The sequence below is a fragment of the Echeneis naucrates genome, chromosome 21 (genome assembly GCF_900963305.1).
Source record: "Echeneis naucrates chromosome 21, fEcheNa1.1, whole genome shotgun sequence".
Classification (NCBI taxonomy): Eukaryota; Metazoa; Chordata; class Actinopteri; order Carangiformes; family Echeneidae; genus Echeneis; species Echeneis naucrates.
Genome location: NC_042531.1, coordinates 1,950,877 through 1,976,847, shown reverse-complemented (window position 1 = coordinate 1,976,847; position 25,971 = coordinate 1,950,877). Strand labels below are relative to the sequence as shown.

At 44.0% G+C, this 25,971-nt stretch overlaps 2 protein-coding genes across 2 annotated transcripts in view; both read right to left on the bottom strand.

The window, feature by feature from the left end:
* The window catches only part of itgb5 (integrin, beta 5), a 30,694-nt gene extending 16,391 nt beyond the window's left edge, over nucleotides 1–14,303 (bottom strand). The window contains exons 1-11 of the mRNA XM_029530283.1: nucleotides 13,784–14,303; nucleotides 13,296–13,381; nucleotides 13,007–13,211; nucleotides 12,629–12,878; nucleotides 11,761–11,929; nucleotides 10,155–10,316; nucleotides 8,777–8,872; nucleotides 8,590–8,679; nucleotides 6,706–6,840; nucleotides 2,439–2,613; nucleotides 1,398–1,652 (exon numbers count right to left, since the gene is read on the bottom strand). Of these exons, the coding sequence (XP_029386143.1) occupies nucleotides 1,398–1,652; nucleotides 2,439–2,613; nucleotides 6,706–6,840; nucleotides 8,590–8,679; nucleotides 8,777–8,872; nucleotides 10,155–10,316; nucleotides 11,761–11,929; nucleotides 12,629–12,878; nucleotides 13,007–13,211; nucleotides 13,296–13,381; nucleotides 13,784–13,862 (1,702 nt within the window). The 5' untranslated portion in view covers nucleotides 13,863–14,303. The remainder of the gene's footprint in view (nucleotides 1–1,397; nucleotides 1,653–2,438; nucleotides 2,614–6,705; nucleotides 6,841–8,589; nucleotides 8,680–8,776; nucleotides 8,873–10,154; nucleotides 10,317–11,760; nucleotides 11,930–12,628; nucleotides 12,879–13,006; nucleotides 13,212–13,295; nucleotides 13,382–13,783) is intronic.
* Nucleotides 14,300–17,833, bottom strand: rbm44 (RNA binding motif protein 44). Its single transcript, XM_029530286.1, has 13 exons — nucleotides 17,743–17,833; nucleotides 17,621–17,667; nucleotides 17,378–17,551; nucleotides 17,073–17,238; nucleotides 16,958–16,992; nucleotides 16,806–16,875; nucleotides 16,618–16,711; nucleotides 16,417–16,539; nucleotides 16,246–16,313; nucleotides 16,017–16,090; nucleotides 15,300–15,492; nucleotides 14,675–14,964; nucleotides 14,300–14,433 (listed from the first exon to the last, which is right to left on the bottom strand). The coding sequence occupies exons 1-12, from the start codon at nucleotides 17,767–17,769 to the stop codon at nucleotides 14,683–14,685; spliced, it is 1,353 nt and encodes a 450-aa protein (XP_029386146.1). The 5' UTR covers nucleotides 17,770–17,833; the 3' UTR covers nucleotides 14,300–14,433; nucleotides 14,675–14,682.
* Between the last annotated feature and the right edge of the window lie 8,138 nt (nucleotides 17,834–25,971).

Genomic DNA, 25,971 nt, shown 5'->3' with positions numbered 1-25,971 from the left:
CTTATGGACAATCGACAAACAAACAAACAGAGCGCCCTGCGTTTGTGCGTTCAGTGCACGTCCGGCCGCGCTGCTGACTAAACGAAAGACTTATGTTTCCACTGGGTGTAGATAAACAGAGGCAGGCATTGTGTCATGGGAGCGCGCCAAAGCCGGCCCCCCGTCACAAAGCGTTCTCTGTGGTTTTCACAGGAACAGTTGTTGGCTTGGGGATAAGCCAGAAGCTCTGCCCCCCCCCTCCCCTTTTAGGCCAGGGGGGTCCCGCACCAGAATGCAAAGTCTTGGACTCGGTGTTCTGGGAACAGGACTGCTCCGGCCTCAGCCAGAACCTTTTCATAGCTAACCTCAGAATAACACAGGGACAGATCAGGCAGAGACACACAAACCGCTGATTAATAGCACATTTATGACAGGGTGGGAGATTGGAGCCGCAGTTTGGAGACCATTACAGCCCACAGTTACTGTATAAGCTGTACAGTCTGTTGATTTCTAACCTGTTGTGACCGGATGAGACGATGATTACGTCGTTTTTAGGACACGTGACTGACGAACCACAAAAACAGATTTTAACTTCACAGTTCAGATGACCAAAACATTCAGTGATACTGGAGCAGATTGCACAAATTACGCAGGAGAATTTTATTTTATATGCACTTGTTCCCTTTTGTCTTTGAATTTGAATTCATATTTTAGATTTTATTGTGATTTAATTGTTTTGAAGTTGCTGCCTTGGCGAATATGGAATCTAAACAAATACAGAAAAGGGTGAGCTAAAGTCCTGGTGTTTCACTTAATAAACATTTAGTTCTTATTTTAACTCACTGCCTTTGCACTACAGTTTATCTGCTCCAGGAGCTGAATAATAATAAAGTCCGAGAGCGCTCTTTAGATCTTGATGAGATCATGTGCCACACGATAAATCTGTCTCATCCAGGATATTTATTTTAAGTCTCTCCTTGTCTCCTGTCTGCCGTCATTTGAAGACATGTCTCCTACGGAAAACATGTCTACTGAGGCTGACACACATAACACAACGCCGGCTGAACATCTGAACAACTACTTGTGCAGCTGCTCCTCTGAGCTTCTTGTGGGAGCGACGCCAACTGCCCTGCAGGTCCCGGCTCTCACAGTAAATAAAAAGTGGGGTGGGAGGGGCAAAGACACACCCGGGGCAGGTATGGGACGTGACTCAACATCATGAATGTGAATCATTTTAAGTTACACCCCACAACAAGAAGCAGATTTAAATGGTTTTAAAGCCTGTTTGATGTTGGCGAGGATGCAGCTTCTCAACAGCTGTGATTTCAAAGCAGAGACCTCGCTACAGCAGCTCAACATGGCCCTGACTGACGGAGTTCAAACACCCCAGGGCGACAACCTGAAAACCACCTTCTTACCTGAGCAGAGGATGCCTTTATGGCGAGCGCAGGAGAAGTCGTCGCACTCGCAGAAGCTGCCGTAAATCTTGCCGAACTCTGACTCGTAGCACAGACACTGGTTACAGCTGCACTCGCCTCGCCCGCTGCAGATCTGCTTGCCCTCGGCCTCGCGGCAGGCGCTCAGGTACATGCTGCTGGCCTCGCCCTCCTGGCACTCGCAGCGGGCGCCCAGGTAGCCCGGCTCGCAGCGACAGGTCCCACAGTTATAAGTTCCTGCACCAGCAAAGTTCATGTTAAGATTCTGCAGGATTTTGGCTATGAAATTCAGCTTCTGGGAAAAAGGATAATTTAAATTCCTCTAGAGGAGTCACTTCTTCCTGAGTCAGAACTGTTTCCAGTCAGTTTTAGTGTTTCCTGTTATTTAATCCGCAGACATCAAAATGACAAATAATTTCACTTATTTCTGCCAAAAAAAGGGAAGATAAATCCAAAGTTTCTGTATTTCACATGTTCATATCGCAAGTTTTAAAATACACTTAGCAGTAAGAGTATAATTTGGGTTTATAACTGTCATTTACTCCACAACAACCACAAGTGAGAGCCTCTCCATAATCAAGGTAAAAGGAGCAGGCGATTCCGGGGTGAAGTGGGAGTTTTCCTCAGTTATTAAAGGACTAAATACCCGGTCTGACATCAGAGACTGAGGCGTCCAGCTGCCATCAGTTTCACCCCACAGGAGGAAGCTTTCTGTCCTGTATAATTCAGAGTCAGAGTTCAAGGGGATTTTCAGCGCACAGTTTTTACTCACAAAAAAGACCAGGATTGTTTTACTAACAGAAGCTCGAACGGAAAAGATGTTTGAACTCAAAGTCACACGGTTTTGAAAAATATCAGAATCTCTCCCAGCTGCAAATAATTATTACTTATTTTACTAAAATTTATAGGAAGCACCCATGCATGATTTTCTGTGATCATTTCAGGGGAAAAACAAAAGGAGATGTGATCGGCCTGTTATTCTTATTATTGTCATGCAGAAATATGTATGGTCAGCAGAGCTACCTATGGAGCTGCAGATGCTGCTGTTGATTTGTGCTGTCCGGCTGCAGCCGCAGTCACACTGATAATCCACAGAAACCTGCAGGCGGTCTTTAAATCCAACAGGCTTGACGGTGAAGGTCTGGTCGGTGCCGCGGGGGGGACAGCTCCGCGCCTCCACACTCACGTTGAACGAAACCTGCGTGGAGAAAGAAGAAGGCTTTATGCAGGAAAGGAAAGGAAAATGAATGACTTCCTCTATCTACTTCCTGTTTGCTCACTCCAAAGGGTTCATGTCAGGTTCAGACAATCTGATGTGATTTTTAACAGTAGCAGCATCAGGAAGACTTTGAACCACCGCATGTCCCAACATCCTCTGATTCCATCTCATCCGTGATCCCGCCCTGCATCTCTTCACCGAAGAACACGCCACACTGCACTGAAAATACAGCTGCCAGCTAGTCTGTGGGCGTGAACTGCACATGACCCTGTGTTGTGAAAGTGGGATATTAGACCAACACCCATTTGATTACCCTGTGGAAAGAAGTAATTCCTTTTTTCTGCTTTTGTCCCTCCTGTCCTGCCTTTATGAGAACATGGGAAATCATGCTGCTGTGATTCTGTACAACTTCATATGTCATGTTAAATTCTGCATCAACCCACAATGCTGCTGTTTGTTTACAAAAGATATCAGATTTTTAAACACATCCTCTTGATTCGTAGATTTGCACAGAGACTGTATGGCTGAATATTCTCGGTTATTCTGGGTGAGAGATCAAAACCGCTCGAGCAGGGAGGCGCTGCTGTCTCTGCTTTGAAGATCTGACCGGAGTCACTTGACGCTCCGAAGACAAACGGCCCACGCTCGCTACACCTGCTGTTCTTGGCATGAACATCTGAGCGTTTGCACCTGGATCTCACAGGATCAAGATCAAGCTGCGAGCTCCGATAATAACGGCCCCAACGTGTCTTTACTGTGTGGGTCTGTTTATCAGAGCTGAGATTTATTTCAGGAAACATCACACATGATATGAACTGGACTGGTGAAAACGCTGCTGTTGTGAACAGACAGCCAGCGCACACGGACTACAGCAGAGAAACAGAAGTTAACTGGAGCTAAAAGGCTGTTTTCCCATCAGCTGAAAATGTTCACCCCGTTATCACTCAGCGCTGACATCACTGCTGTAATTGAACCTGTAAATCATCAATGATGGAAAAATGCAGCTACTGTTGTGAAACTCAATCAGTACAAAACCTCACCACAGTGTCATCTCAGTCATGAGCTCGATAGGCAACAGGGCCAAACTTCACAACTAGGGGGCCAAAAGAAGGGCCTTAAAAAGTTACATTAAGATGAGGCAGTTGTTGCAACACAAGCTGATTCAGACTCCAGGGAGAGGCTCGCCTGGCAGGAAACCAGCTAATGAAGGGACACAATTAAATTTACTGTAAATGTGAGTCCCGAGGAGGCCGGATCACCCAATCATATGCTTATGAGGCTGGTGAGAAACTTGAGGGGGGGGCGGAGGAGTCGTCTTTGAGGGAATGCCTCAACACACAGACGTTAAGTAATGTGATTCACAGAGACGTAGGGGAATCAGATCAGACGCTATGGTATGTACTACAGCATGATGTAAGAGAAGCCACATGTCCGCAAACATTCATGAACCTTTAGAGACAAAATAAAGTCCGTTACCATGGAGAAATAATTTTGGATGATGGGATTCTTATGACCGACTGAAATTCAATTAAGTGGGACAAAACCCATTGGGAATGTCAGAGAAAACCTAATTCAAATGCTTCTGGTTTGTTTAAGGATACTGCCCCCTCCCCCACCCTTTTTTTTTTTTAAAGGAGCTGTGGTATGTTTTATTCATATGTATGATCCCATTCAGTGCTCATACAGTTCTGGGGGTGTTACAGTGAAAAGGATGCCGGCTTTAACCGCATACACTCAGGCTAGAATTTTTGCTCCTGTCATGGCTTACCGCCCCCCCCCCCCCCCCCCCCCCCCCCCCCCCCCCCAGCCCCCCTTGCTTATTTTTGTGTGAAGCCATTGAGATGCAGCATCGGGCTCGAGCTCACACAGTGACTGACACCTGGGCCGTGGTCTGAGCCCCGTCCCCAGTGAAAGACTAAGAAGCTTGGCAGCGGGCGGACCGAACTGCTGTCCTCCACCTCCTTTCAGCGCCAAAGGAAGAAAGACATGAACAGGGCCAATCGCACCCCCCAACCTTTTCATTCCCCGGTGCTATTCTGCCTCAATTGCCGTCTCCTCCTCCTCCACTGCACATTCCCATCCCCAAAGCAATCCCAGGAAAATAAAGCAGCGAGAAGAGCATGGAGGGGGGGCTCTTAGGGGGAAGCAGCATGTGTGAAGCTGCCCCCCGCTTGTACTTTACAATGAATCCGAGGCTCAATACTGATTTGAATTGGGGTTCGTCCTGAATATAGAGGGGCCACAACAGAAAGCAGGTTACACGGACTGTGGTGATCATCAACAGTTTTTTTAAACCACACAGTAGCCCCGCCCCCTAATCCATTCCCCTGCCTTCAGATCTATTTTCCTCTAAAGGGGAGCATCATTTAAAAAAAATAATTATATTATATTGAAGACTTGAAACTAGAGACCATATATTCATCAGGAAACGTTTACTGAGCTAATAAATCAGGGAGAAGGAGCAACATTTTCCCATGGACTTCAATACGCAGGCACTTCAATATAGTCTGTGAAGAAAACGCTGGGAAAGTTCAAAATTGGGACTTTTAGTATTCATGCCCAGCAGCCACACTCAGAACAGCAGAACCACAAAAACAGAGACCTGAAGATGAACCTCAGAACAAACCAGAATACGTTCAGGCCGAAAATAAAACGGAGACTGTGCGTGTCGCTACAGGCACTGATGAGAAAATCCAGTCTGAGTAACGGACGCCTTATCACACATAAAATCACTGCACAGCGGCGATACTGCGAGGCAGAAGTGGAAACCGATCTGAGCAGGCGGCAGGAGTTCAGCTGGGTTCAAGGTTTTTTTTTTTACTGGGTCAACCGGCGGTTTGTGTTGCAGTGCTGTTGTTGGTCTGAACACTGGTGAAGTACATGCAGCATTTCCCACAGCTGATTGAATCCAGCTGAGAAGTCAAGGGAGCAGATATTCCCAGAGGAATGAGCTGTCCCTGCCAAAAGAGTTGGGCGATGATAACTGAGTCTGTCCTTATTTATCAGCAGCATTATTAACAAAACAAAACAAAACAAAGCAACGGCCATAGTGATTACAGGACGTCCCCTTCCTTATTGAGTGCCTCAGCAGGTCGTGGAGACTTCCATTGCTGTGACTACTTTTCTTCACACGTGTGTTTGGCAGTGAAAAGTAACATAAACCCTTCTCCGTCTCAGTTTCATCACAGAGAAACTCACTATAATAGGATTTGACAGTCACAAGGCGTTTGTCCAAGAGCGCCAAGTCTCGACTGGCTTTCCTTACTCGCTGCCTGTATTTATGGTTATCACCTTCAGCAGGACAGAGAGATTACAGCTGAACAATATGACCCAGAATCAACGTTTCCTCATTTAGCCTCATAATAATTAATTACTTTGCATAACGTCCGTGCAGAAAACCCTTTGTAGTGTTGGCTTGGACTATGGACTGATTGGATGACTTCATATCTGATTGGGCTGATGTTTGGTTGTTGTAGATATTTATTATTTATCTCTTTACCCTGCAGACTGTGAGTGTGAGGAGATTTAGGCTGCTGAGGAAAAACAACAGGGAGTCAACGTTGCTCCCGATAATCAGCCTGTCCACAGTTATAAGGTCAATACTAATCAATATCTGACTGATTAGCAGCCTCACTGAGCAGCGAGGCATGGAAGGATTCAGCAGATAAAGTGTGGACTGTTTTATCAACAGCTACACTTTGTGAAACCCATAATGGGAAATTAGCAGTTCACACATCAAGAGGGACGTAAGCAGCGAAAGCACTAACCCTAAATAACAAATTAGTATAAAAATGAATTCCAACAGCTTGAATCTTCTGCCTTTTCTCTGCTGCTGATAGAGGTGCTGCCCCGACTGGTTTGATTTGGGAGGAAATGATTTGATCTCTGGCAGAACAAACCAGGGACTTTTGTAATCATGACTCTTGGGTGTTTTTTAAGTGCAGAAACACAAACTCCATCAAACTGCTGCAAGCGCAGCGTTCCAGTGGCTGTCGGTGGATATGCACTGATAGAACAAATGAACCTATTTACAATCAGAAAGAGCTAGAACATGAACAAATTGTGTCTCACTGTGTCTCCTATCTTGAGGTCGGCACACTTCCTGAGGCCTGGCAGAGGTTTTCCATCCTGGCAGGTGGCGGTGAAGGAAAGGCTGAGGTCCTCCGGCTGGTCCCACACTGTCAGCTCCACTTTAGAGCGAATGTTCTGCAGAAAGCACCACAAAAGACACAACACAAGGTTTGTTGATACACGTGGAGTAAAATCAGGGGCTTCAAAACAGATGACTTTTTTTTTAAGTGGTAAAAAAAACAACCCTCCACCATTGTGGACATAAACACTTTCCAACGTTCCGAAAATAGAGCCACGCTAATTTGATGCCTCCCACACAGTGTTGTACCAAACCAGCTCATCTCATCGTTTCATGCCTGTAACTCTGTCGGAGTCACACAGTGGAAACAGGGAGTTAAAAGCAGAGACTGCATCGCCCTGGTTAGGCACATTTTTATATTTCATCTTACCACAACCACAAAGACTATGCATGACTGCAGGCTGTGCGTGTGTGCGTGTGTGGATGTGAAACACCATCTGCATCTGGCTGCGTTCAACACGTGCAAACCCGAGCCTACTGTGAGGTAACTGTGCCAAGTTTAAACCAGGATGGTAGTTGGTGCACACGGGGAAGCGTGGCCTCACATTTTCACCCTCCTCTGACCGCTAATGCAATCAAGAGCAAGCGGTGGAAAAGTGCGTCGATTACACGACGCAAACCTCACGGCCTTTGGCTGGGCCTTTTTATGCTAACGACCTCAGACCGGTGGATGCTATGTGGCAGCTGGAATGTTAATAAGGCCTTGAGTCAAAGCACTTCATTCAGGTCCACTCCCACACACACACTGAGAGTGTCAAGTCTGCGTTTGACACCACTGTTCTGTCACAGAGGGCTAACGCTGCCACAGGCCCAGACGAGAGCCGGCGAGGAAAAAATCTGCACGCCCACACAGGAAAACATGTCAGGGAAAGGTTGACTACATAGAGAGCAGCTCTTTGGAGTCTGGAAGCTCAGGAAAACAAACTTATTTTTTCAAGATGACAATTGGGCCAGGCAGACTCTCGAGAATCAGGTTTCACATATTTTTATAGACACAATCCTCATTACAAGGAAATGTTAATGCATACGTTTTAAAAGCAGTCACCGAACCCAACATGTGGCACCTTTAAGCCTCCGTCCATCAAGTTTTAGTAAACTCATCATCATTATCCTTTAATCATTTCACACAAATTCAGATTAATCTTGTGACTAGTGTGAAGGCCTAAGACCAAGATCGGAGTCCCCACAAAAATCTTTGGGGATTCCACTTTTAGCTGCTATGACCCCAAAATATGGAAAACATTTCTGTTAAATATCGGAGCTGCTGAGTCAGTGGAAAGTTTAAATTAAAAACAATTTCTTTTGTCTTTTTATACCAGATCTTATGGCTAACAGCTGTCTTTCTTCAATCAGCTTAATATAATTTCATAATTCAAAGTCTTGCATGCTTTTCAAATTTTGTGTTGTTATTGTGAAGCCTGTTGAGCTGCATTTTTTGCATAAAAGCTCCTGAGAGTTAATTCATTCATCTTTGCTTAGTAATTGACTTAAATGTCTCCAATCCACTATCAAAAATTAAACTATCGTCCCATTTAAGGGTTGCCTAATAACTAATAGGCCTACAGAACAAAGGAAAAGCAAAATAAATAAAAATAAAAAACTAATGAGAACTCCAGGTTTTGTGTAACTGCCAGTGTCGGCTGGAGGCCTGTTAACTCTGTCACAGTGGCGAGAAGACTTTAAAGAATTTCCCCCCCCACCCTCCCCCTTTTGTTTTCTGGTCTTTCTCCCCCGTTTCATTGCACAAACACACACTAACAGGGAATCCCACGAACCAGCAACAGTCTCCACTTCCATCTACTCACATTGTAGGCTGCGACGATGAGCTGAATCACGTTCTTGGAGTCCTGATCCAGGATCTCCACTGTCGTCCCGGGTATGAGTGCAGTGAAATTCTTCGTGAAGACACAAACAAGAGACAGATTTATTGACGTTAATGTAAAATAATTTGGTCATAAATCCACAAAGAAAAAGAGCAAAAAAGAAATGTACCTTATAAATGACATAAAGACGCTTTGTCACTGCAAAGATGAGAAAAATGTTATTTTCTGCAAGTTTCTCCCCCAAAAGAGCCAGAGAAGGATAATCCTGTAGAGAAAGACAGGGGAATTATGGGTACTGTGGTCCACATATATTATACTTCTCAAAAATGAAACAAAAGATGTACGAGTATTTCCATTCTGTCGATCTTGTGTGCTGCAAATTCTGCTTTTAGAAGATAAAACAGAAAAAAAAATCCCTTTTAATCAGGAGCACTGAACATCCATGTGATATTTTTCAAAGCACTCGTAGTGAGTGAAAGACTTCCTTTGTCAACCTCACTAAACCTCTCAATTTTAAAAATTCCATTGGCTCATGATTGGTATCATAACTCATGTCAGAGATGTCCCATGGTCACTGGTGGGGTGTGTGTGTGTGTGTGTGTGAGGGGGGTTGTGGGGTTGTCTGTTGTGTAGTTTTACAGGCAGCCTTCAGGTGTGGACGCGTGCATTGGCTCTTCCCTCTACAATTACCACCACAGGCTGCTGCTATTAATAACAACGTGCTCGTACTCAAGCGGCCTGGTTGAGGAAGAATTTGAAAAATTTCCCAGCCTACTTTCTGCTGAATATTTGCTTTGGATTGAAGACAGATTTTTGGTTTGGGAACCTTGGATGAGAGCCAAGTGGAGCCAGACAACCCACTATCATTGGGTGGAGAAAAAAAAAAAAAAAAAAAAACTTGGCGTGTGACCTTGTTATTAAAGAAGGCATCAGGAATTTTTACTAATAGTCCTTAAAGTAAACATCAGAAATAACAAAGTCCTTTCACAGCTGGATTCTGTAAAGAGTGAGGTTTACTGAAGGGGTATTGTATCACAGTGAGTCTCAGGTTTCAGCTCTCTGAGAGGTAAAGCTGCCCGGAGACGTTTCTGCAATAAGATCTGAGATTATTAAAAATCTTGAAACATCTAGCTGGGATAGATTTTCCACAAAGCTGCCAAAGTCATGTTGGGCAAAACACTGCAGCCCACAGTGGCTACCACGGGCAGGCGAGCACTTTGCATGGCTGCTGCGTCGTCATTAGGATGTGCGAATGAGCTTGTGTGTCTGTGTGTGATTGCAATGCTTTGTCTCTTTCTCTTAAAATCACTGTTTTATCAGATAAAATTCTATATATCTATTAATTTGCTGAGATGACAGTAACAAACACTAAGTGGATCAGATTTATGAGAAATGTTGAAAGCTGCCAGTTGGATGAAACATCTCCAGTATGACAACATCTGGATCCAAATGTTTCTGAACTGAGCAGCAAAACTGACATCAACAAAAAAAAAAAAAATAAATTATAGATACTATTTAAACCCCGAACACTGAGTATCTCCTCTCACCATCTTGGTGGAGGCGCTGTACTCGTTCCTGTCGTTGAGGTGACACTGTCCGTCGTGCGGCTGGACGAGGCCGCCCAGCCTGCCGTCCAGAGCGAGGTGAGGCACGTCGTCTGTGGCGAACACCAGCAGGTGGTAGGCCTCCTTCCTCCAGCCTATTTCTGCCTGTTAACAGAGGGAAAGGTTAGCACTGCAGAAGCAGGGTCTGAAAAGGGAAACCTTAAACCTGCAGTCTATCTATTGACCATCAGGGGGTAACTCTGGCGTTCAGACTGTTCTTGAAGCTGATGAGGAAACAGTCCAACTTCTTTATTTATTAGTCCAGTAAAAGTTTTCCTAATGAGTTAATGAGAAAGTACAGAGGAGGTCAAATTCACATTAATGGATTCAGACTCTCTCCAAGCAAAACAGTGAGGCTGTAACAACAGCCAGAGCTTTCTATAGCAGGTCCCAGTCTGACCTTTATCAGTACGAAACAACAGGCAGTGTTTGACAGCGAGTGCTGACTAATACATGGCACTAAAGAAACACAACAATTCAACCAGTGAGGAGAGAGAGGCCTTTGTGAGCCTTCGGTCCATTATTCGGCCGGAGCGGCACAGACCCGCCCAAACTGTGCTGATCAGCGACTGTTTCACAAAACATCCTTTTCTCCTCGTTTTTTTTTATGCTTTTAAACGCCCAAGCTCTTCATCACGCGTGACACAAGCTGGTCGCTATTTCCTGTTGTTGGGGTAGAAAGGAAAACAATTATCTTGGACGGAAAAGCAAGTGTCTTCAACTCATAGCGCAAACATCTATCTATTTATTTATTTATTTTCTTAATAAAAACACTGGTTCTTGCAAAGCAGAGTCCGGGAAGCATTAGGTGTCGGAGAATGAAAAAGGGAATCATTTATTTTCCACGCTATTACATCCGTAAGTTTGTTTGTACATACAGCCTGAGGCTGTTAACATGGTCAGTTGAAGACCTTAATTTGTCCTAAAAGGACAACAAAGAGCTACAAGTGGTGATCCTGTGGAGGAAAAACTTCTTCTAAACTGGACTCAGAGTGGGTGGGGGGGTCCTGAAACTTAATGCGTCATCATTTTCGTCATTGAAAATCAACACATTTGTTTTAAAAGCATATATATATATATATAAATAACCTTTGGATGAAATGTCTCACTGTCCAACACTGAATGAATCTGGATCAGCGCGGCCTCGGGACAGACCCAGCCCAGTCCTCTAACCAGTGTGTTTGAAATAGCGCAGTCTGAGTAAATTACAAGGCAGCCAGTCATTCTCTTCCTGCAGAAAACAATTAAATCTGGAGAGGAGGAATACGACTGGGCCAGCGAGTGACTTGTCCTCATGTTTAACCAGCTGCACTTCCACTTCCTGTCAATCCCCCATGGTGCTTTTAATTAACAGACTAAATAGGTCAGACGCCTGTCATGGGTTGGGGGGGGCATCTCGGCATCCAAAATATGCTCGTCTGTAGCTAAATGATGGTGACTCAGTGTACATTACCAGGATGCGGTTAAAAACTCAAGAGGGAGTGAAGCAACAGTGTGCGAACAGAGACCTGCGTTAGCACAGCGTTTAAGACAATGAGGCATTTGTCACCTTGCAAACAGCAGCCTGCAGGATGGCGTCGAATCCGCCCTCTGGTGCGTCTCGGTTGCGTGAAACCATCTGCTTCTGCACCTCCTCGTTAAAACGGTCCACTTTGTCCGTCAGCCGGAGGATGTGGCGGAAACCGAAAGTGGGGACGCAGCTGGGGAAGAGTTTGTATCTGTGCAAAAATGAGACAGAGAAGAAGAGATGGAGGCATTTCCTTTGGAAGTCACGTAAGGATAACATAACTGATCTATTAATTCCATTTTAAGCACTCAGTGATGGATCAGAACAGTTACATTCAGATCCAGCTGATTTGCACGTCTTTTCTTATCTCATTTGAAATGGCAGAAGTGAGGTGGGTTGTCTGGGGTCAACACGTTGTCATCTATCCCTTTAATATTTCTTTTCCATGCTTAACTGTGTGTGACTTACACAAACACACACACACACACACACACACACAACCAGAGCCATAACCTAGATGGGAAGTGATGCGTGATGGCAGCCAGCAAGCTAGAGCAATGTGCTCTCACCTCCGGGGCAAATTATTGTGTGCCACAGCTTTTTCACCCCCTTTCTGTTCTGTTCCTTTTCAGTTTGACCCCATCAACAACCCTGAGCAGCGTGGGAGGAGAGGGGCCATTTTCAAGAGCTGCAAATTCACTCTTCTTTATCAAATATGGAAAACCTCTCATTCTTTCTGCAGTAGATATATCCAAGTATGCATGATTCATGAAAGCGCGAAAGCAGAAGTGTGCGTTCAGGATTTCGCTGCCTTCTGCTGTAGTGCATTTATGCCATACAAGAACATCTCTCAACTCCAAAAGCACAATCCCAGTTTAAACATGCGGTGAGCCCTGCGTCCACTGCTCACCCGCTGCATGGATTCTCCTGATACTTGGGGGCTGTGTAGGAAAAGGGGGACATGTTTTTGTCCACGAAGGAGCCAAAGCCAAGCCTGAAGTTGCTGGTGAGCTTTCCCATCTCCAGAGCCAACTTGGTGCCCAGGTTACGGATCGTGTCCAGGTCGTCTTTCATGGAAAGCGAGAGGTCCATCAGGTAGTAGAGATCCACCGGGTAGTCCTCCACCTGCCGTACCTGCAGTCCAAACCACGTCTTGTCTCCTGCAGGTGGAGAGAATCTGTTAGCTGATTCACTCTTGCAGCTGAGGCTTTGCAATATTTATACAAAAACATTTCTTTTTTTAGCCGCTCCTGTTTTCCTCTGACTCTTTAACGTGCACAAATCTTACCCTGCCTGAGGCTGAGGGAGATTCTTTGAGGCATGATCTGGACAACGTTGTTGGTCGCCCCAGACCCTTTCGAACTCAGCGGCATGTTCTGCAGGATTGAGATGCTGCTCGTGGGGTACTCAATGAACCGAACTTGGCAGCCCCGCTTCAGCAGGTTGTGGCTAAAGTCGCAGCGTGACGTGAGAGTCCGGCCTGACCCAAAAACCTGAAGGACAGATAAGCCATCAACAAACAAAGGCAGCTCATACACGAAGCCGTTCTACAGGAATTACTCGCAGAAAACGTCTACCTCTTGTGCACACCAGGCACAACTGGGGTGAATCAGGAGACATTCTTCACAGGACGTTGCACTGCCACTCATGCACATGTTGAGACCTGAAGAAAGGGGAAGAAAGATCATGGAGACGGACGGTCACAACCCCGACATGGAAGTGGGAAAGCAATCAAAATCAGACTTCAGTTTTCAAGAGGATGTTCAACATAATAAAGCAAGTGCTGATGAGGGTGAAAGAGCAATAGAGGTAATAATACAGTTGAATTCTTTGTGATGCAGGATTTTTTGTTGTCAGACTTCTTTCCTCAGCTCTGAACCTGTAAATTTGACATATAATATAAATGCAACAGACACACAAGCTGCAGCAGGAAAAACACCATCGCTCTGCCAACTTAACGCAACAGGAGTGTTAATTGTATATTTCCACGTCAAAGCCAATGTGTGTGTGTGTGTGTGTGTGTGTGTGTGTCTGTGCATTGGAGAGCAGCTGGTTGTGGTCCTACCTCTGACACTGTGTGTTACCGTCCCCAGCAGCACGCAGCACAGAGCGGCTCTCCACATCCATGTCCCCGGGCTGCACATGGCGCTGCTCAGACAGACAGACGAAGAAAAAAGCGGATTTCTGTCTCTGGGTTTATCTCAGTCCCACCAGCCGGATTCAGTCCTGCTGGTCTGCAGAAGCGCCTGGACCATCCCAGCTCCTGAGGCGCGTCTATCGGCCGCTCAGGGTGAAGGCTCCCTGTGAGGACGGAGACTTTTCCATAGTTCCACAGAGTCCACGAAGACAGCGCTGCTCGGAGTCCCGCTGATCCGCCTCTCAGACTCCGGTCCTCCGTCTGCTCTCGGTCTGGACTCCTCTCTGCAGCCGGCGGCTGCTTCACCCATGGTGGCTGCGCGGCTCCATGGATCCGCGTAAGAACCAAAACAGAATTAATAATAATAATGAAAAAGGGTCCAAGTGGACGAGGCGAACTGACCACAACATAAACACGCACAGCTCGGACTGCTGACTTTCTTTTCCCAGATCTGATCGCCCAGCTCGGATTGTCCGGTTCCCTGCTCCAATCTCCGCCCATCCCCGGCCGGGGATTTACTTTAACTCCTTCGGCACACCGAGGCCGGGCTGCTGGGTCGGGACACCTAGTGGTGGCTCCTGACGGAGGGTGGGGGGGCGATCCAAAGCAGGGAGAGCATGAAAAGGCAGAGCAGAGGGGATGAAGGTGTTCACTCTCTTTATTTGAAAATAGAAAAAAAAAAAAAAGCTGCTGGAAGTGAACTGGATTCAATAACAATCATGAACTCCAAATTATTATTTTTTTTGGCAGATGAACTTCCATCCATTCACATATTTCTGTTCTGATTCTAACGTGAAATAAAACTCATCAGCAGCTAACCGCCCTCATCAGGGCTGTGTGGCCCCCGCCGGCCTGGAGAGCAGCTGGGAGGTCATCTCCCGGATGACCCCGAGCGGCAGGCTGCGGAGGAGGCCCTGGTGTGTGGCCCTCAGCTCCACCAGGGCCTCCATAATCCTCTGCCTCCCAACAGCCGGGTGGAGACGCATCAGCTCCTCCGTGAGGCTGTCGAAGCTGCCCATGGTGCCGAAGTGTTGGGGCACCCAGGTGGTCTTCGCCGCGGGGGAGACGGAGACCTCCTTCCTCTGGTTGATGCTGGAGCTGAGCGTCGACTAGTAGGACGAGAGAAAACGTGTTTACATTTTTGATCATTTTGATCGATAAAACTGATGAACCTTTTGTTCCATAAAATATTGCTAACTGCAGTGAATTTGCAGGGACATGTAGCAGCTTGACTTCAACATCTACATTTCATACAAGAGTTTGTTGGCATTACATTTTTGAAAGACAATTTAACCAATTAGTTTAAATCAAGAGCACCAGAAAACATCTGCTATTGTCAGCATTTTACTTAATTAGTCCTGATTTATTTTGGTGCCCTGCTGTTAAAACCTGCATTAAAACAAAAATCACCATTTCACCACCTCCAACACTCTCATAGTCCCACCTCTTTTTCAGTGTTACTGGGTGGAGGTTTGGTGGCATCCTGTGAGGCCTCCTGTGAGGCCCGGCTCTGGCTCCCATCAACAGCTCCGTTGATGTGCTCGACATGCAAAGCATGTCCTTCCAGGCTGCAGCCATTCAGCCCCCTCACTGCAGCCTCGGCGGATTGGGCACCACTCACCATCACTATGGCAACTCTGCAGAACGCAGCCAGTGAGACGAACAGTTGTTACACTGACAGTAATGGGTCCATTTTGGAGGCAAATTGCTGTTCTGACATTAGACCCTGCTGCAGCAGCTGCATGACTGAAGCCAGGGAATAATAACTTTATTCATGCAAAACCTTTACAAGTTACACAGTGCTTTACAAAGACATTTCAAAAACCAAAGTTGTCCGAACACAAGCATGAACAATCAAAGTAAACATCACAATTGTTCAGTATGAAAAAAAGTGACGGTGATGATAAGGAGGCAATAAATTAGAGCACAGTTAGGTAACAACATTTAAAAAGGTATGTCAGACATTAACGAAAGCGAAGCTGTAGGACTGCAGAGTTACAGTGTCTGATATTGAGCCGGGGGCTGGTGTCAGCTCATTATACAGCAGTACAGTTAATATTGACTAAGCTGAAAAACGGGGGTGTGTGCTAAATACGGAAATCTAATACACAAACAAAGAGAGTGAGAAATGTGAACCTACTACAGATGTTGTCACCCTCACCTGGAATCTTTCTTTAAATTGCAGATGTGAACTCCAGACAGACTGTGTTTCTCAAACCACAGCATCAGGTCACTCTGTCACAGACAAAGTCTCAGTTACAGCCTGTGCTGCCCTCTGCTGGCTACAAACAAACAATACAACACCCAAGTGCCGTCTCATTCCCAACATATATTCATTCTGATTCATGTTACAACAGCAGCAGAACATTTCTTCTCTGGAGTCTGTTCACCTCTGTCACATCACCGGGCAGGTTGGAAACACAGAGGAGAGAACTCTCCGTCTCCTCACACGAAGATTCTGGGGTCATAACAAAATCCCCACCCCAAAGGTCAGATCCGAAATGCAATCTAAATCCTCCAGTTACACTGAAAATGTTTAGCTAGATTCTATTATTCCTTACCCTTGGACCCTTCTTTTGTAAGGTCCTGTGTTGTCTCAGCAGCTGCAGAGGATCCTGCAGGCTGCAGTTCTTCTTCAGCATCATACCACGCCTCGTTGGTTTTGAGCTCTTTGCATGCAGCTTCTGTCCAAACAAAGAAAAGTACATATTTGATTTAATCAACTTCTTGTTAAGTACTTATGTAGAAATACTTTTACTTACGTATCTGCTTCTCTTCCAGCTGTGAATTGTGGGGGATGAGAGTGACGGCCCTACTTGATTTGCAGATTTCCCTCTTGCCCCGTTTTTCCTGCGACTGATCAAAAATATAAAAAATACAGCAATTACAAACAGCTTTCAGATTTGTCACTGGCTGTCCTCTTCCTTGACATCTTAGCCTATGAGTATACCTGGCAGCCACTGTTGGGATCTCCATTTTCTTCCCCTGTTGTATTACACTGTTGTGGATTTAGGGAGCTCCTTATGGATCAGACTTGACAACATCAGTCTACACAGTCAAATGTTCAGTGTGCTGATAATGAATAAAACATGTGTAACATACCAAAAAGGAGGGCCTCCCAGCACTTCACCGACAATCTAAAGAGGGAACATCAGACCGCGGCTGTTACTCTTAAAATATTTGACATCAGTTTGAAATATTCAGACATTAGCCTTACCTGAGCAGGGACATAACTTGCTCCTGCTGTTATTTTCTCTGAGTCAACAGACAGTGGCTGGAGTTGCTCCAGGGGTACCCCTTCCAGGATCTGGTTCCTCATGTGGTTATAGTCAGATTCCAATTTTTGCAGAATACTTAAAAAGTTTACAGGAGCGTCCTTTGGCCTAAAGAGAAAAGGGGAATCACAACAGGTGGCTTCCTGTGTCTTAGAAACAAAATGTGACGGATGTATCACAATATAAAAAAAATAAAAATAACTATGAAAGGAAAACTGCGACATGTTGAAACAGGTTAACAACTGACCGATGATGATTCATATCCTCATGCTGAGCGGTGAGCTGGCCTCCCTCAGCAGAGGTACAATAGAGAGTCCAGCAGTGCTGTCTGCACATGCTGTACTGCAGAGTCAGGAGACGCAGCTCTGCCTGCTGAACACGCTGGGAACAAGCGCACTCTTTCCTCACTTCACTGCCCAAACTGGAAGTCAAATATTAAAAGATGTTAGTCCTGTGCCAGTAGAAAGACTGTCTGAATCTGTTGGTTCACCTTTTCTCTCTCTGTTTTTCTTGAGCGGTCTTCATTTTGATGAATTCCTGAATTGTTAAAAAGAGGTCGTTAAACAATTTTCTGGAGCTTCTACAATCATGACGATTTGGCTTCAGCCTCACCTCAGCGAGATAGTCCAGATCTGCCATGTGGACTTCAGTGATGACGTTTTTGTCAGCAGTTTCTGGATCTTCGGTTTGGTTGGAAGCTGAGGTGTGCAGTGCCAACTCTGTGCCGACCATGACATCACAGGCGCTAACACTGGACGCATTTGAGCTGTCCTCTAAAGTGCCCAAATTTAGACAAGACTGAATGGACTTTGTGTTTTTGCTGGTCTGTGTCGGTGCTTCGACATTAGTGCCGACTGAACCCGAATGAACCCCATCATGTGTTTTCAGCCCTTCACTGACAAGACAGACAAGGATGCTCTTATCATCCTCCATGACGTTGTGGAAGCTGTCACTCTGATCATTGAAGCATGAGCTCGTCTCATTCTTATCCACAGTGTGCTCGTTTCCACACACTGTGTAATCTTGACATCCCCCTATTGTGTTGCCTTTGCCAGCCGAGTCCAGAGGACAGTTCACCCACTCCATTCTCCTGTTGTTGTTCTCGACGGTATCGATCTCAGAACTGTCAAAGCTGAAGTACTCAGGAGATGTGTTTTCAATTGTTGACCTTTAACATGAAAGTGTTGCTCAGAGGACCATGAAACACGAAACATATTTACATATGAACAAACTGATGTGAAAACTCATCTTTGTCTCCAACTACTTCAGATATTTAACAGCTGACTTCTAAGTTTTATTATTATTTTAGCTTTATTAGCAGAGGCAGCAGAGAAATAGCAGGTCGTGTGACTGACTGATTTGAAGTTTCTATTTCTACTTGGACATCTTCATTCTTTTGAGCTGCAATCCAGTTTATTTTCCTTCTCCCTGAAAAATTTGCTCCAAACCCTCTATGCTCTAAATATCTTGTCCATGTTTTTATTCTGTCAGCACACTAAACTCAGACCAACATCTCCTCACTGAGTCACTGAGAAAAGTAAATGATTGATCTAATTTGTTTTGGTTATTCAAGCAACTGACAGCTTGGCCTCTGAGACACTGATGGGCTGCAACATCACTGTTGTGACTTATTGATGCCAGAGCTGATCAATAAAAACCAAAGTGAGACAGAAACGCACTTCCCTCTTTAAAATGAGGAAATAAAAGAATGTCTCTGGTGCAGCCGTCGTGGCTTTGGGCTTAATAGGGTCAGGATGAAATGAATATGTTTCATATCACGTTAGCCATAGGAGTCATTCTTACTGTAATGGATTGACTTCAGCATTTGTGAAGTCTATACTCTGGCTCTTGAGCTCAGGCTTTCCCCCCTGCTTGCGTTGCTCTAGTTCCACATCCAGAGAGAAGCTTGCCAGGGCTCCACCGCTGGTCATGTGCCAGGATGGCGTTCCTTCATTCAGCTGGGACAGAGGTGAACACTTCAAAACAAAGATCACATATTACTTCCAGTTTCAAACGGAACTGTGAAGAAACAACTGAACACATATACACAGAGAGTGTTTTACCCTGTTTATCTGGTCCTTCTGATAGCTCAGTACCTGTGCAATAGAGCTGTAATCTGTGGGGAACCTGTCCTGCTGGTGTATCAGCTGATTTGGGGGGGGGGCAGTCTTCTGTCGCTGACTTTGTGTTCTGTCCCTGCTGTTACAGCCAAATAGAGTCAAATTGTCCACGTTTCGATGCAGCATCTCCAATTCCAGATGTGTGCAGGGCATTTCTTCCAGGAGGCACAAAGAAATAAAACTTACACTGAAGTTTTTTTTAGTAGGAAAGTTAAAGTTTTAATTTAACAACTGCTGACTGCAAATTTGATGTCAATTAGATCAAGCAGCAGTTACCCAGAGAATAAAGCCATGTGTTCTTTTAACTGATGACTTTTCATTGATCTATCCACTGGACTGAAGATATGGACTTGTCAAAGGCAAAAGTTTTCCATTACAACAGTCTTGTCACAAAAGAATTGGTCAATCTACATCATATGGGTGCTACAAACTTATTGTAAACTTATGCTAAAACAAAACTCTTACAAATACATCAAGGAAGGAATTACCACCTCACGGTTATTTGCCTTTGCCAACAGGCTAAGGTTAAGGAAATATGATCACTCTCCTCGAGTTACATAGCAGTTGAATAATAGCCAGAGGTCTTTATGTGGAACATTACAATGTCACAGTGAAATGGACCTTGTTCTTTTGGCTATACCCCCATAACTTAATTTCATGCCCAGATTTGAGTAACATTGTGTCTAAACTTATATAAATTCATGATTTATAGCCAAAAATGTGAAATCCCAGTGATCTTTTAACCATCAAACTCTACTCAGTTCCCTGACAAGAATCCAATAAATGAACAACCCGTAATGCCGGTATGCCAGCACACAGGCATGAAAAACATCTGAATGATGCATTTACAATCGCAGATGTTCCTTCATAAAATGTGCATCACTGTGTGTGTGTGTGTGTGTGTGTGTGTGAGAGACGTTTGCAAGTTACCACATTTGCGCATCTTTGCACCTGTTGCTTTAGATCTGAAAAGTCCAGAGTTTCATCCATAAATCATAGTTTAAAAAAAAACAGTTTCATTGATGCGATACTGCTTTACCAGGTCACTGCTTGTGCTGTGAAACATACTTGGGCTTGTTGGAGGTTATGGTTGGCTGGACAGAGCTGCTGTTTCCAATGTTATCTGCATTTGTGATAAAAAAAGAACAGACAGTTTAATGCTAATGTGTGGACGGCTGTTAGAAGACGATAACACCTCAGCTCAACTTACACTTCACATAAACATGATGCCTTGACATTTCTAAGGCAGGATGTCTATGTAGGAAATGATAAAATCCTCCATCATCTGTGAGAAAGAAAAACAATCGAAACTAAAAATTACACTTCAGAACTTTTCATTTCACATACAGCACATGACGAAATGTGTGTGTGTACAATGCACATACAGAAAGTCTTGATTTCTCAGAAAACATACTTGTCTGTGTGATAATCCATAATCATCTTGACGTATAGCTGTTTTACTTTTATCATGTGCAATCATGGCACTCTTAACGGGAGTGGTACAGTAAAGAACCTATTTTAAATGTTTGTGTTTGTTTGTCATGTGTAACCATTAGCATATTCCTGTGCATAATGGCCAATACAAGCCAACTGTCTTGACAGCCTGAACTAAACGCTAATGGTCTTCCATCTGTATAAAACTTAACATATGTTGAGCTGCACATTTGAAGGTTCCCTCTGTTTCCACAACCTGCACATTCACGAACACTTTCTGTTGAACTGACTGAATACTTGGTTAGCTCGCACTATTTTGTGTTCACATCCATCTGTAGCTATAATGTTCTTTAACACAATTTGCAAAAAAAAAAAAAAAAAGTTAGACCTCTGAAAACACACCTTGGATGATCCGTTTGTCATCTGGAGACAAAGAGAGAAACCAGGACAGCAGCTTTGGGTCGGTTAGCTCAAGACAGTGGTGAGCCTCCACCAAATCAAACACGGACCTGTCAGAGCAAGAGAGACGTCTGTTACAGTAAAAGTTAGTGATACAGTAGGTGTTCCCTTAAAGTGATTGAAGGAGATGTACAACCACAAACCTGTCCAGAAAGAACTGCCTGCCTTCTTCTGCAGATGGAGAAACCACAGTGAGTTGAGTTTTTAAACAGCCTCAGCTCTTCACAATTCAGCTTTGTATTGTCTGTACTGCAATGATCATAATTCTTACAATTTATTCTTGAAAATAAAAATAATCCCCCAGTTCTGCATTATTTATATATAAAGCTGCCATATTAATTTCCGTATTGTCGCAGTGAATCTTGGGATGGATTAGGCCGTCACAGGAGGAGGAGGAGGAGGAGAACTTTGTTACATGAAAACTTTTAAAATTAAGAAAAAGTTTGATGATCATATTGTGTGTGGACAAGTTGATCCTCTTGCACACTTACTTGCACCGAGGTTTTTGTACACGGTGCTGCAGAAGTGTACGAAGGGCGAAGGCACCACCACGCCGGCGTACTCTCTGTCCAGGTAGCAGGGCAATGTTAGCGGGAAGCAAGGCCACACTGTCTGGGGAAATAATCATGGGTTCATACAAAACAAACAAACAAACAAAAAACCTCCATCAATAAACAACGAAAAAAATAAAGCAACCGCTAACGGAGCGTTAGCAACGCTCCATTAGCATTAGCTAACTTGAAGCTAACATTAAGCTAACTAATCAAACAGCAAAGGGAGAGAGAAAATTGCCATTTAATATAAAAATTACGAACAAATAATTTAAGGAAAATTTAAACCATTGTTACCTGTTGTGCTGCCATTTTGTCTCCGTGAAAAGATGAATAAAATGTACATTAAAGCAAACTGCGGCCTGTCACTGCATCAACTATGTGTTGAGCCCACCTGCTAATTAAGCTAATTGGTAACTACGGAAGCCTGTTGAGGCAAATAAAGTACCTGTTTTTAAAGTTTATAGGTTACTGTGTTTGTGTTTGTGTGTGTGTGTGTGTGTGTCTGTCTGTCAGTGTATGTAACCTTTGTTATTCTAATTTCTTCTTTTAAAGTCAGTTATGATCTGTTAAATCCAGTTAACTGTTTCCTTTTTTTTTTTAATTGCTCTTTTTTGGACATCTATATGAGACTCCAGCCCTCCTGCCTCCTATGAACAATAACCCCTTCAATCTATTTAACATTATTTGCACAAAAAGCATCCAACATATTTTAAAATAATATAGAATGGACCACAAGTTAATACATTTGCTTGTTAAAGAGTAGGTGAAGGAAGAATTGCATGTCCAAGGAGGTGAAATGACTCTGTGCTGCGTACTTGGACACTGCTACTTAAAGATACATGTGTAAAAACACAGAAGTAAATCTAACAGTAACCTTCCCTGACATGAGTAGTAATATGAGCTGGAACATGTCTGAGACTGAGCATGAGCTTTTTACTGAATGTATATAATGTTATTCAATATAAAAAAGGAAAGTGAATAAAGGAAGCCAGTAATATACTTTCAGGATCCTGTTGTCAGACTCTCTCCCAACAGCCATAGGGAAGACAATTACATAATCCTGACGTCAGTGCATTTAAAAGCCAGAGTCCTCAGTGAAGTGACAGTACGGTTACACCACCAGGACGTATTCATGTCCCAAACCCCATACATGCTGCGTTTTATTTCGCGCGGTTCTGTCTATTTCAGCCTCTTAATTGTTCCACTGGGAGAAATTCAATGTGTTGCAGCTGAGAGTGAAAAACTCTTATTACCAAAGCTTCATTTTTCAGCTCCCACACAACACCCACTGTTTAGAGACAAAAAAAGACAGAAAGAAAGAGAGAGGGCTGCAGCCTGTGGAGAATTCGGCCACAACAGAGAACAGCTTGTACATCTATGGCAATGTGTTGTTTACAGTTGTAAAATTCCAACATCAACAAAGCTTTATGTGCACAATCACCAGCACTTCCAAACTAATCCAAAAAATTTTATATGTCCTGTTTATTAAGTGGGAAAGGGGAAGTGGATTGTCTTTATAGTTTATATTGATCGTGCAGTTCAATCTACAATGAATGAATTAAATTTTAACTTCAGTATTTTTGAGCACATTCATGGATGAGAACAATTTATCTGACATACAAAACATTACATCAAAAACACATTATATTATATAAATATGATCACAGATGCTTCTGAGCTGTCTTATATCAACCCAAAGACAGGAGGGTGCAGAGAGAAAAGTATAGTTTATAGTATAAGGTTTCATTTTATAGTCACTGAGTGTGTGAATGAGTCAAAGTACACAGGATGTGATGCAACAATGAAGCAGACTTTCTGTGGAAAAAAACAACAACACAGGAATTACTTGGTTGTTTAGTAACCAGCGATAGTTGCCAAGAGTGATGAGCGTCACATGATGGAACTCAAACTCCATCAGCTGAAAATCCAAATAAAAAGGTCAGAGGTTTAGCTCGCAGCAACGGCTGCACGCTGGCCTAAAAACCCCCAACAGCAGCGAGCACTCATCGCCTTATTGTGTTAGCAAAAATAAAGCTGAAAACTCTGAGGGGAAGCTGATTCTGTCGTATCTCACCTGGGTCACTATTCACGTCCCTAAATATTTATAATAAGAAGTTACTAGCAGCGCAGTCACCAGGAGGCCAGTGTATTTTGTTTTTATTTTATTATAATGTAATATCTCCCACTAATATTAATATCACGAGGAATGAGTTGCGGATGCATCTTTCTTGGGAGAAGGTATGTATGGTATGTATGAATATAAGCCATTAACATTTATTAAATCGATAATCAGAAAGTTGGCGCCATATGAAAGAAATGGCAAGATGTAAAAATGTTGATAAATAAATAGTAACAATAATAAAACTGTATGGGGCCAATGTCCTTCGTGGTTGAGGACTCAAACCACTGGAGGGCAGCCATGCTCAGTGCAAAATACGAGTTACCCCGAGAAAATATGACTTGCACAATGAGTTGTGGGTGGTGTGCGAGTGTGTGTGTGTGTGTGTGTGCGTGTTTGATTGTGTGCTTCCAGTTATGTAACAGAGTTTTAGGGAGCAAGGTTTCAATAAAGTACTGAACCACACTGTGCGAACACACTGTGTTGGCCAAATAAAGTAAAATATTTGTGTTGATCCCTTCCCACTTGTGTGACCCATATTTGTGTGTGTGTGTGTGTGTGTGTCAGCCATAGTCTGAAGACTGTAAAGTTGAAAACATATTAGACCCGAGCTTTACTGGTGGTCATGTGATGTAATGTATGTTGAAGTAGCAGCCATTTGTCCGCCCCCCCCGGGCCGGGCCGGGTATCAAGCACTCTGTAATAGTGTATGCATTGATTGGGAGTGATGTTTATGATGCAGGCTTGTTTGTTTCGTGTCTGTGGAGCTTTAAATCACATCTCCGGCCTGTATGCGCTCTGTCCATACTGTACCGTTAACCTCTGCCTGGTCCACTGATGCTGGGCAGCGTTTCCAAGGTGACGAGACATCACACATCAGGACTGTTATACTGGTCTTAATCTGTGCCACAGAGAGAAATATACCTCAGAAACTATCACGTTGAATTCAGTGAAATTTTGTTTCCCAGAGGATGAACCCCCACAAACTCTCCAGCGCCACCGTGAGGCTGATAATTAGGTGTACATGTTAAATAACTGAATTTGGAGTAGTTAAGTTTGAATGCCTCCATGACCGAACTAATGATGTTCCCTTTAATTTATTTGTTTTTGGCCTTAATGGGAATAATACGGGATGCACAGTAGAGACATAAAAACACAAACAATTAAGAATTAGGAAAAATGATAACAATGACACGAGAAGACAAACGCAGTGCTGAAATAATCGACACAATGACCTGTAATATTATAAAGAAATCGGCAGAAACACAAGAATTAATAGCATTAATAGCTGCACACATAAATAACTGACTATAACTAACATGACATGACATGGTCATGTCAAAAAAGCAACAAACTCTGAGAGTCTGAAGTGACTGAGCTGTTGTGTCACGTCGATCTGACTGTGGGTGTCTGGGAGATAATTCACATCCGAGATGTGTGAATGTTCACATTTTCTTTTTCTTCAGATACTTCCACCGTTTCTTCCTCAGACTGGATGGTTTTCATAGCCGAGGACACATTATCTCCACCATTCGACCATTCAGAAGTCAACTGAAGTGCACTCATACGCCTCCAACGACTGCTTTCAATGGAAGAGCAAGACACAAAGAGAAGCCAGGAGTACACAACCGTTATGAATGCTGGATGCAGTCACAACTACTCTCTCTAACACAATATCAGGGCAGGGCACCTCCCATGAGCACACTAAAAGGCCTTTCATAGCATTCAAAGGCACTCTGCTCTCTCAATCAATGGAAAGTTGCCTGCCAGGCTGCGTTACTGGAGACCAACGCTCGGCTTTTACACTCTGTGGTTTGATAAGTTTCTGACTCAACACCAGGCAGAGTGCTGCCGGCCATCAAAACAAAAGGCCGAGCTGAAAAAGCTTTGCCGTTTTATCACACACCAGATCGTTCTGTCGGGCGACGAAATTCAGCTGCACACAAACTTCGCACCTCGGTGACATTACGAGCCAGACGCTGTGAAGAGACGAGCCCCGGGGAAACGTTTCAGATGTTAGGAAATCTTCAGTGGGTCGTTAAAATGAAACAAACATCACAAGATAGTTGTGGAGCACCACACAATTCAGATGGTGTTCACTTTCTACAATAAAACAAAATGGAGTATATAATAAAAACAACAAATTCTATCAAAG

Excerpts from the sequence above, each read along its gene's own strand:
- rbm44 (XM_029530286.1), bottom strand. The coding sequence starts at position 17,769 with ATGGCAGATCTGGACTATCTCGCTGAG. Across the intron at positions 16,314-16,416 it reads TACAAAAGAAGGGTCCAAGG|AATCTTCGTGTGAGGAGACG; the intron begins GTAAGGAATAAT and ends TTATGACCCCAG. Across the intron at positions 15,493-16,016 it reads AATTTAAAGAAAGATTCCAG|AGTTGCCATAGTGATGGTGA; the intron begins GTGAGGGTGACA and ends TGCGTTCTGCAG.